The 12,229-nt window shown below is 41.9% G+C and overlaps 1 protein-coding gene across 2 annotated transcripts in view; it reads right to left on the reverse strand.

Moving 5' to 3' along the window:
* Dipk2b (divergent protein kinase domain 2B) overlaps nucleotides 1-11,863 on the reverse strand; it is a 47,917-nt gene extending 36,054 nt beyond the window's left edge. For both annotated transcript variants that reach the window (XM_047535910.1, XM_047535911.1), the window contains exons 1-2: nucleotides 11,531-11,863; nucleotides 3,500-3,764 (exon numbers count right to left, since the gene is read on the reverse strand). In XM_047535910.1, the coding sequence (XP_047391866.1) occupies nucleotides 3,500-3,764; nucleotides 11,531-11,766 (501 nt within the window). In that variant the 5' untranslated portion in view covers nucleotides 11,767-11,863. The remainder of the gene's footprint in view (nucleotides 1-3,499; nucleotides 3,765-11,530) is intronic.
* Between the last annotated feature and the right edge of the window lie 366 nt (nucleotides 11,864-12,229).

Consider the following 12,229-nt stretch of genomic DNA (forward strand, 5'->3'; position numbering starts at 1 on the left):
GATGGGGAGGATCTTGAACTTGGTGGATAGAAGAAAGGAGGTTTTCAGAACTTATAAAATGGCTGCTGATATTTTCCTGTTTTTAAATAAGGAAGCAAAAAAATCTGATGGGGATGAAAAGATACCTTAGGGGAAGGCCAAAGTAAAGTGAAAATGGTTATAGTTTAGACTGTCTCAACAGGGTGTTATAAATGGATGATTTGGGGGCAGAAAGAAGGAAAACTTAAATGGCAAAATAGGTAAAGCAAATTTTAAAGGAAAGGACTTACTATGAGAATGCTGATGTGCATTTTTAAAGTGATGAACTTTTTCTAAAGCATTTTCATATAATTATGCTCATTAGGATGAATGAATGAGGCAGAGAAGGTACTATTTGCTGCTACTTGAGAAACAAGAAAATTCAAGTGTCCAGCACATGTGGTCTGGTGATGGTAGGCATCCGGTCAGTATTTGTAAAATAAATGAAGCAGAGTCTTATCAAGTCAAAGAATATCAGAGCTTCCAGGGTCTTGGAGATCATCCACAAGACCTCCTCCCTCCTCATTTTTTTGGAGTAGGAATTTCAGAGCAGAATGAGAAAGACCTGGGCTTAAATCCAAGATTCTGTGGTCAGTGAATGAAGAACCCAAGCCAGTAGTCTACCCCTCACCTCCATAACATCAACTACATTGTTTTGTGGTGATTTGCACTCTTGTCTGTTTCCATCACTGAGCCATAAGCTCCTGGAGGTGGGGTTTGTGTCTGATTCATCTTTGAGTCCCCCAAATGTAGCACAGTTGTTGAAACTTGCTGAATGGATGAACAGGAACCGGAAGCTCTCTGTTCTTTTGTGTCTCTGCTCTTTCTCATTCTGCCACAGCTTTTAGTGGTAGATGCAGGACTCAACCATAGGTTCCCTCGTCCTTTCTCTGTTATGCTGTCCAGGTCCCAGGTGGAAGTACTGTCATCTTGAGGGATTGTGCTCTTCAATGTGGGACTTGATAATACGGAGGAGGAAGAGGTGATGGGATTTTCAAGAGGTTTCGAAACAATTCCTTGTCTACCTGTTTTGACCTTCCTGGGGACTTCTACTTGCTCCTAAGCACATGTTTGAGGTAAAGTGAAGGTGGTCTCTGATTGTTTTTTCCCACACCTCAGTACTAGTTGTGGCCAGCCTATGAATGGCATAGGGTGGGTACCCAGGTCAATGCATGGAGGGTCTGTCTGCAGGGCAGAAAGAGAGGCACAGAGGGATTATATCTAGATTATTGACCATGTTATAGGCTTTGGTATCTGTCCTCTGTCCCTTGGTTCTGTTCTATGTTAAGTAGTCCCCATGAGGTTCTTCTACCTTAATTTCCAATTCCTGTCTCCTATATATATACCAACTCTATGACCTTTATGTTGAATGCTGTCACTACTCCCTTGGACTGGGGACAGATTGACATCCTCTAATTTGTTCTCTCCCCACCCAATGCCAGTAAATTCATATAGTGCAAATGTGAAAGTACCACATTAGAAAACTCAGATTTATTCTGTGTCAGATGATGGCCCTAATACCAGCAAACTGACTCCTTATTTCAAAGCAGTTTCCACAAGTACTAGGGTTCTCCAGAGAAACAGAACCAATGGTGTGTGTGTGTGTGTGTGTGTGCATGTGTGTATGTGAAATTGGCTCGCATGATTATAGACACTGACAAGTCCTAAGAGCTGCAGTTAAAACAAACTAAAGACCCAGGAAAGCAGGTGGTATACTTCTAGTCCAAAGGCTAGCAGGGTTGAGGCCCAGGAAGAGCCAATGTTTTAGTTCAAGTCTGCAGGCAGGAGAAAAACAATGTCCCTGTTTAAATGAAATCAGTAGGCAGGAGGGGTTCCCTCTTATTTGGGGGAGGACCAGCCATTTTGCTTGACCTGACTTTGGCAGATTGGAGGAGGCCCACCACATTAGGGAGGACAACCTACAATTTGCTTTATCCAGTCTGCTTATTCCAATGTAGATTCCATCCCAAAATACCTTCACAGAAATGCTCAGAACACTGTTTGAATATCTGGACATCCTATATCCCAATCAAGTTAGCACACGAAATTAACCATCATGCCACACAACCTGAGAGCAAAACCAGATGGTCTTATTACATGGATGGATTACATCCAGGAGCCAGTGAATATTCTTTGCTCCTTGTCCTTCATCTTGAAGAGGTCAAAGAAGGATCTGTTAATTCTCAGAATTCATTCAGGCAGCCTGAGGTGCCCATGTACAGGACTTAGTTGCCCAGAAAGTGTGAGAAGCAGACTTAGCATTGCCATGAGAAGGTTAGTTCAAGTCCTCCGACCTTGTGACCCAGTTCAAATCCTCCAGCCTTGTGATGGCAGGGAGGTTGGAGTGAGCCTCTTCTTCCCCATCTGTGCTGGAGGTGAGTGACTCCTCAGTCCTTGGAGGTGGCATCTTCTTCCCCAAAGGGCTCAGCTGGTTGTGTGTGGTGGTCCTTGTCTATGCCAGTTTGAACAAAGAAGGATGATACTTGAGATGATAGTGCAGGAAGAAACCTATGTAGGACATGATGGCACCAGCAATATGTTAAAGTTTCCAGGGCAGCATAGTTGTGGGAGTGGGTGATCTCAGAGGGGAAAAGGGTGCTGCATTATCAGAGTTTGTTTCTGTAATGATAGAGGTTTTTTCTTCTTTACAGTGGGAAACAGAAGAGGAAGTTGATTTTCAAAGTGCACTCTCTGTATTGTGAAAGAGAATATGTACAGGAGCTTCTATGCTCACCTAGCCAGGAGGTTGGTAAAGGCTGTCAGAGGATAGTTGCAGATGAGTTAAACCCTGTTGGAGGGGAAGAGTTGGTACTACAGTTTGGATCTGGAATATCCCAGAGGCTCATGTGTTGAAAATTTGATGCCTAGTTGATGGTGCTGTTGAAGGTGGACCTTAGCTAGAAGACGTGGGTGATTGGGGGTGTGCTCTGGAAGGGGATGTCTTGTCTCTGTCCCCTACTTCTACCTCTCTCTTTTTTTCTCTCTCTCCCTCCTTTCTTCCTGGCCATGATGAGGTGAGCAGCTCTGTTCTGTTGCATGCTCCCCACCATGATGCTTTCCCTCATCACAGACCCATAGTGATGGGGTTGAGTGACCACGGACTGAAACCTCTGAAACGGTGAACCCAAATAAGTCTTTCCTCCTTTAAGCTGTTTTTCTCACAGTGATGGAGAGCTGACTAACATAGCTGACGAGAGTCATCCCATCAGATCTTTAGACCAGAGGTGGCAACTAGGAACTACTTTTCAAATAATCACTGAAGGTCATATCAAAGAGAATGGTGCATGACAATGGGATAAGAGACTTACAAGTAAATCACATTTTATACCTGTCTTCTCACAAGCCAGGAACTGTGTTTTGTTGCACTTTACAAAGACCACAACTTCTTTTTTTCAGGCTGAGGTGTGAGATGGGAATGGATCTCTCTTTCTCTCTGTCTCAGTTTCTCCAACCCCATCCTGCCCGTAGTCTACACACTCACCTGCACCAGGTCTGGAGTGAGGCGCTTGGCTTGCAGCCATTTCTGGAATCTCCCTGTTTTCCGCAAGACACGCTCAATGCTGCAGGTCTTTGGGGCTGATACCGATGCACAGATTCTCCTGTCTGAGATCTCATTTTGGTATTTGCTGGCCAGCCTAAAGATCTCCACAGGGCGCCAGGTTTTGGAATCATCTGAGTAATTTGCAGAGTAAGAAGGCAAGTCACCAGGAGGCAGTCCATGGTGGGAAGCCAGTGTGTTGTCAAACCTGTGAGAAGAATAGTCTTTTTAGGATTGGCCTGTGAACTGGAGGCTGATGGAGCCAAAGACAGAGAGACAGGGGACAACAGCCTATCTGATCCATTTCTTTTTCTTAGATTGAGTGTTCCAAACTCTTTTGATGAGAGGACTACTTTTATTTCCTCAAACTTAGGGAAGTATATATGTTATTGTCAATAAAAGGTGAGGAAAGTGTGGGTCAGCTGGAATATCCTTCTCAGTCCACTGGTACAGATGGATGAGCTATGGTCTTCTGAACATCTACTCCATGTAAAGATTGTAGTTTTACACGTGCTAACAGTTTTGATTCTCCTCACACTCCATCCTTACTTTACAGATGCAGAAACTGAGGCTCATGGAGCTTAAGTATTTTGTTGAAGGTAGACAATATTTTGCCAAGTAGTGGTGCAAACTCTGGCCTGTTCAGCAAACTCTACCATGCTCCCTGCTTCCCATACTGGTTGCTCAATCCACCCACCCTCTGATCAGTGCCTAGGTCTTGGAACCATAGGTCTTGAAGAGGCTCTTGGGCCTGCACTGGGGAGATCACCAATCCTCTATATCCAACCTCAAGAAGCCCCATCAATTTTGCTTTTTTTCCCCGTGGAATTAGGTAATTAGCACCAACCAAGTCTTAGGCAACCTTGGCGGCTAAATATTAGGTCACTGAATTGAAAATTATTAGGGCTCCAGGAGGTGTGAAATTATTCAATGGTCTGGTCATTCTTTAATTCTCCTCAGGGGAGAGGCACAGGCCTATTATCATCTACTGATTTCCTAGGCCCAACATTTACCCTTTCCTCCATAATAATTTCTCCAGCTGTGTGCTGACATTTCCATCAGGGAAGAATGTTAAATCTCCTTTTGATTTATGTATGAAAAACCACTCAGAAAAAGTTTACCTTCATTATTATTAATAACCGAGGGTCATACTGCAAGTGAAAATCAGGTTATGTGTTATGTATTTAAATTAAATGAGAATGTTTAAATTCTTATTATTGGGCATTATTGGCCATCCCTATGATAATGAATTGAGGATAAGGTATTTTGGAAGAATTGGCATTTCAGTGAACCCCAAACCCTAGATTATTTTATTTTCTCACTTATATGATGCAGCTTTACCCTAAGAGACTACTGTTTTGATGTTGAAGAAAGCCACACAAAAACTTCCAAGGGCAAAGCAGTCAAGGTACTTTTGCAGGGAGTAGGAGAGCCCAGGACTCTCTGTCCTTGAGGAATACAGTTGAGTTCTGGGTCTCTCTCATTTGGAATAGTGCTCCAACAGAAACTGTCAGTAAGTAACTTCTGTAATGCGACAATACAAACTTCAGTGGAAGTAGACATCAAGAATTCTATTCAAGCAGGGCGTGGTGGCACATGCCTGTTATCCCAAGTGGCTCAGGAGGCTGGGGTAGGAGGATCACAAGTTCAAAGCCAGCCAGCAACTTAGCAAGACCTTGACTCAAAATAAAATATAAAATGTGTTGGGGATGTGGCTCAGTGGTTAAGCATACCTGGGTTCAATTCCTGGTACCAAAAGATATGTTTGAGAGCATTACCACAAAAATATTTTAAAGACGAAACATTGTAAACTTGTAATGAGTTGATTTTGCTGCAAGTTTCAGGACAACCTTGGGAAATGATCATCCCCTCTGGGAGGATCACGATCCATAGGCAGGGCTGTTTGCCTGTCTCCTGATGCTCTTCTTGCTCATGGAATTCGAAACCTGCAAAAGTCCTGGGACTAAGGATTTACAGTTTGGTGACTCTTTTAGATAATGTTGATGTATCTGAGCAAAAACCTAAATAAGCCCTCTAGCTTCACTTGCTTAGTTGACTTAAAAATCACTAGCTTTGGAGGTCACACAGCTGGGCAATGCATTCTTAGTCTCCCACTAGCTTTGCTGTAGATAACCTCTCTGACATGTGAGTTATGATGATAATGGTTACCTAGGTTACTTTTCAGGAATGTGAAGGCCACTTCTACTGAAAACACTGACTCTTCACTTTGCCCTGCAGACATCAAATGGGTGACTGGAATGGGAGGAAAAGGCTTGGCAACTCTGCCTTCATATTTGTGTTTATCTCCTTTGCTGCCTTAACCTTTGGGTCAGATTCTACTCAGAAGTGTTGATGGTTTGAAAAAATATTTTATCCAGAACTATAATACAGGGTTAACCTGGCCTGGACTTGCTTAGTCTCCCTTCAAGGCTAAAGATACCTAACAAGCTCCATGACCAGGAACACCAGGCCATGAAAGGAATGAAAAGAGGAGGCGCTCCAGTTCCTGGAAGATTTCTACCTATTCCCAGAATGAACACTAATATTCCTCCCCTTTATTAGTCTATCTCTCTCCCTCATTATTCTTTTTTTTCCATTTTTTTCATTATTCTTATTCTATATTTATAGCCCTTAATTCCCTGGAGTTGAGAAGCTGTTTTGTGCGCTGAATTCCCTTTTCTCATATTTTGACCAGTGAATAAAGTTCTTTCTTCTCCTGATACTCTGTTTCTTGAGTCATTGACTTTATCAAGCAGCAGCAGAAATGATCTTTCTGTCACAATTATAGTAACATGCCCTTATGAAATACAAGTGTGCCAGTAACTTTGCCACATACTTTGTGTATTAGTTCATTTAATCCTTTCGATAAACCTATGAGGCTGAAACTATTGTTAGCCATATAGATATGGAAACGGAGGCACAGAGTGGTTATCATTTGCCCAGGGTCACACTACTAGGAATAAAAGGAAGTAAAATTCAAGGCTCCAGAGCTTTTGATCCTCACCATTTTGCTGTTGCTTTCTCTACTTTCATCCATTTTACAAATTAACTCATGGGAACAGATTGATAGCTTTGTTAGGGGTTAGAGCTAGCAAGGTCCTGAAAGTTTATTTTGCCCTTTCCCCTATTCCCATGTTGTCTTGAGGATGAAAAAATTGAAGGAAGTACATATACATGACTAGTCTGAAAAATTACAATTAGGTAGGATGAGGCAGATCTCAGGGCTCCTTTTCATCCAATTAGGTGACTTCTTGCCCTGTGGGACTAGATCATCGTCCTCTTCTGCCTTATCTCTGAGTAGGTTCTGCTCAGATGATAGCATGACTGACAGGTAACCTTCAATGAATGCCTGTGCAGGGTCAGCAATGGCTCAGGTCACTCCATAAGGATGAATTGAGACAAACCAACAGGTTCCCAGGCCTCGCTTCTCCTCTGTTCAAAATAGTAATACATTTATTGCATTGAGTGAGAAAAATGTATATTCTTACAATACTGATCACCTACTTTATTGAATAGAAGTACTCAGGTGAGAAAATAGTCCTTGCTTTTTGGTCACTACAATGTTAGTATCCTGGAATTTGGAAAGCCACAAAACAGACAGTTTTCCAATCATCCTTCTGCAATGAGACCATGGGCATGATTGATGTGCTAGTTAGGTTCCACACTGTGTTAAAAGTTGGATAAGCAGGATCGTAGCTTCTCAGAGCTGGAAGGAAGCAGAAAGGTAAATCTCTCAAGCTTCTCAACATGGAGAGTAGGGTGGGTGTGTGGGGTAGAGGAATGGCTTTGGAATTAGAATGAGACGCCCTCTTCCTTTGTATGTAGACTTTTTTTTGGGGTGCTAGAGATTGAACCCAAGGCCTTGTGCTAGACATGTTTTTCTAAATATTTCTTGCCTCTTTTCACTCTTCTTCACCCTACAGCTTTTCACCACACCTTTAAACAATCCAGCATCTTTCCAAAGCTCTCAGGGTATAGTCATAGCACAGTTTATAATTCTCTTTCTAGTCCCATTGTCTACTGTTCCCTTTACAGGCTTGCTTTGGTCTCACCAAACCACTGGTGACCCTTGGAAAAATCATACTCTTTTTAAAAAATATATAATTTTAGTTGTAGATGGACACAATACCTTTATTTTATTTGTTTATTTACATGTGACGCTGAGGATCAAACCCAGGGCCTCACATGTGCCAGGCAGGCACTGTACCACTGAGCCCCAGTTCCAGCCCTGCCATTCTTTTGGGCCTCCTAAATATTTCTAAAATACTGCCACTAAAAGTACCCACCCCTGGACACAGTACTGATCAACTTGATCTTGGTAGATCCTCCTCATTGATGGGACCACTCAGGATTTCACATATAGTTGTATTTTCAGTAGGAAAAGTATGCCAATCAGGCTTACTCAATTTCCTAGTTTTCCCTAACTTTTAAATTTAGGAGGTAAAAGTCAACATGGAATGCATGGGAAATGGGTACAGAAAACATTCAAATTTTCAAAGGTTGATGGTTGAGTAAATGAAATCTCTGATATATCACTAGAATTTTTGCCAGATAAAAGGGAAACAAAGAAAGGTGCTATTCAGCTACCAGTCATATGCCTTCCGCATACCCAGTCACATTTAGAAGCCATCTGTCATTTGCTATTGAAGAGATAGAAGCATCATCCCATCCTTAGTGAGGAGCAGGGCTACAGTGCTCATGCTGGTCTGGCTAGATCATTGCAGCCAAATGTCTGAGAGTTTGGGATGGACTTTTTCTTGAGGTATAATGGTAATCATTTTTAAAAATGGAGAAATGTTTGGAGAGCAACAAGAACAAATTGAAAAAGCATACCATTAGAAAACAAGGCAAAGGCGGTGGCTGGGAATATAGTTTAGTGTTAGACTTGTGCTTAGCATGCTCAAGGACCTGGGTTTGATTCCCAGTGTGCGCGCGAGAGACAGCGTAAGAGAGAGGCAGAGGGTATGAATTTATAAATTCTTTACCTTAAAAAAAAGCTCAACTCAGGAAAAATGCAAACAAAAATAGTGTCAGGAATGGTGGTGCACACCTGTAATCCCAGTGACTTGGGAAGCTAAGACAGAAGGATCGCAAGTTCAAAGCCAGCCTCAGCAACTTAGCCTAAGTAACTTAGCAAAACCCTGTCTCAAAAATTTCTTAAAAAAGAGCTGGCGAGTGGCTCAGTGTTTAAGTGTCCCTGGGTTCAATCTCTGGTACCAAAAAAAAAAAAAAAAGTAATATTAAGTACTTCTGAGTGTGCAAGAAATGGGGCTCTTTATGTAGAAGTCTCCATTTATGTATATGTGTATATATACACACACAAATACATATGCCATTTGGATAATACAATAATAATATAATATTAATTATTATATATTGTATATTAATATACTATAGAACATAAATGTATGTTCTACAGTATATTATCCATATCTATACATATTATACATATCTATACATATTATGTATCTTCTAAAAATTTGACATATTTTTTTTGATCCAGAAATTCCACTTTTAAGAGTTTTTCACATGGAATTGAGAATGTACACAAAATTTTGCCATAGGAATGTTCAACATAACACTGCATATAATACTGAATATTGAAAAAAAATCCTAGTTATCTCATGGCAATGGATTAGCTAAATAAATTATAGTTAGTTGATGTAATTAACCTTTGCGAAGCCATTAGAAACCAAATTGTGAAGAAAAGTATTTAAATACGTAGAAAGGTGTTTTTCATACATTGTTAAATAAAAATTCCCAAAAGACTTATACATAGTAAGATCATAGTTTTGTTGAAAACATTTCTTCATTCATACTTAGAAAAAGGGTGGTAGCGATATACGATAAAATGTTTACTCTAAGGGGTGATCTCTTGAGAGAGAAATTATATGTGACTTTTATTTTGTGTTTTCCTTAATCAATCATTTCTAAATATTCTAAAGTAAACAGATACTACTTTTATAACCAGAAAAATTTACAATGTAGAGAGAAGGATTATAAACAAATTCACATTCTCAGAACCACTCACTTCCTTTTTTCTGCCTCTCTGAGGATGAAGTATGGATAACTATAACCCCAAACCTGCCCTGTCTGATGTTTTCCTGCATGTATCTGCACACTTCCCTTTCAGGAGCACATGGAAAATGAATTCTGAGGAAGGTGAAGTAATATCCTGAACTCTAATGAACACAAACCCATTTAGGGACATACCTTCTGAATTTGGCCTGTACTTTCCTGGTGAGAAAAATCTCATTTATTGCCACTTGGTGAATAAGGAGGATGGGAACCTAGAGCTCATCTTCAGTTGAATCCCTTAATTTCTCTCTCCTCTATCTTAAAATATATTTCACCTGAATTCTTGTTCTTTTTCTTCCCATTTCCTACCTAGTAAACCTTGAGTTCATGTTCAGTGTCTTCATCTTTATTTCACAACGAGTTGGTCAAAACATGACTCTAGTATCCTATTGCCCTCGTTTGTCCTGATGATCTCTCTTCTGGACTTGTCTCAGCTCCTGCCAGTCCATCCTACATGCTACTCTCCACGAGATCTTCCCCAAATACAAATTCATCTTCCCCTCACTAGTGCCTGCTACAGAGTTGCCCCAATTGTGGCTCTTTCGATTTTCAACATTTGAAAATCCCCTAAAAAAAGGTTTAATAGGAAACCTTCACATGAACTTCCTAAAATATCAGTGGTCTCTCAAAAGAAGTGAAACATTTTTGATTGGCAGTTTCTTATTATTTGTTTAGTAGTTTAATTGAGTAATCAAGCTTGTCTTTGGTTAATACAGGTTGATAATAAAATTATTGTTTATGCCTTTGGTCACTGAATCTTATGAGCATAAAGTAGGGCTTTGGGGGATGGTGGAGAAAAAGGGGTGTATGACAAAGGGTCATTGATACTGAAAAGGTTGAGAACCACTGGCCTACAGGTTAAAGTCTCAATTCCATGGCATGGCATTCAAGGCCCCCTGCCCCACATATCCTTCCATCCTCCTTTTCTGCCACACCTCCACCTAGACTTTGTGCTCCAGCCTTTAAGAACCTCTCACCCCTTCCCACACTTCTGGACCTTTGCTTGAGCTACTTCTTCTGCCTCCCACATTTCCCCTCCCAGGAAATTTCAGCGCAGTTTTTAAGATATTGCTCAAAATCCCCTGCCCCTAGAAGCCCTTCCACAGTCTACATTTTGAATTAATGTCCCCTTCCTGGAGCTTCTGGAGGACTCCTGGAGGTTCTCTATACCAGCTTGAATCATATCAAATCTTATTATTATCTATAACATGGCTCCCTTCTCCTGACCCAATAGAGTGCAGTGACCAGAGTTATAGGGGCTGTTACTATAGCACCTGCTAGATCTTGCCTTGATAAATGGGCATTGACTGTGTTGATAGGCTCAAATTCCACATACCATTCTTTGGTGAGAGCCATGTGTATCACAAAAAATCTCCAATTTTCCCCTTATCAAGGCAACTCCTCGAAACAGGAAATCAGCTCTAAAACTTTGGAACAAGTTGTCCAGGCTTGAATCCCAGATTTGCCACTTATTAGATGGTGCCCTTGAGCAAGTCACTTAATCTTCATTATCTGAATAATGGGTGCAAATCACTAATACCCAGGGTGGTTTAAAATGTCTGTCACATACTAGGTTTTCTATAAATTTTATTCCCCCCCTCCATGAGAAATGAACTTGGCAAACTCAATAGCCCCAGGCTACTCCATTCATAGAAAAGGAAACTTTAAGCTTTCATTTTAAAAGCAACTTGGAAATTAGCATTCACAGCTGTCATTTGGCTTCAGCCCTTGCCCTCCTACCCACCTCCACTTCAAACTCTCACCACTATCATTGAATGGCTTCATTTTAGCTCCCACCTATAAATCCCATCCCAGTTCATTTTCAACAAACTCCTGGACATCTCACATGAAGGGAACAGAATTTTTCCCTCAGAGTTATTTGATTGAGATTCTGACCTTATTTCTTCTTTAAAGAACTTCTTGCAAATAGATGTCCCGATGCAGGCATTGCATTTATCAAGACCGAGGAATGTCCTTCCCAAATTGTAGCTGGTTCGGACTCGGGGCACCGGAGAAGGAGGGGGAGAAGCTGGCGAGGAGAAAGAACAGCTCGGGGCTGAGATCCACAACAGCAATAGGACCAGCCAGCCCAGGCAGAGGGCAGCAGCCTCAGGCCCTGGCCGGGGTTCCATCCTGGGCTCTGGGCTGTGCCTGCAGCCTCAGCTGCCCACTCTGGGCTGTACAGAGGCAGGGCTTGACCAGAGAGGAAGCTGTCAGAGGCAGCTGGTTTCAGGGCACTGACCCCATCCTGGCCTCCCAGGTTTCTGTTTGAGGATGCTGAGGAGCGTGGGGCTAATGAGGCTGGGGAGGGGGTGAGGAAGTCCATGGAGGATGCTGATAACACGTTTCCAGAGCTACTCTTCCTCTGCCTGGGGCGGCTGCCTCAGCCTGGGGAGGGGCTCACTGGCAGATTTCGGGAAGGACAATGGTCACAGTTTCCCCGTGTGGGTCCTTTCGACAAACACAGGATATCCCAGCTGGGCAGGAAAGGTCCATGCAGGATGTGTGTCCGACCTAGGTTCCACCTGGGAGTTTCAAAGAATCCTGATGGCCTCCACCCTCTACACGGCTTTCATTCTGAGGATTACAAACACA

The sequence above is a fragment of the Sciurus carolinensis genome, chromosome X (genome assembly GCF_902686445.1).
Source record: "Sciurus carolinensis chromosome X, mSciCar1.2, whole genome shotgun sequence".
In the NCBI taxonomy this organism is placed as follows: domain Eukaryota; kingdom Metazoa; phylum Chordata; class Mammalia; order Rodentia; family Sciuridae; genus Sciurus; species Sciurus carolinensis.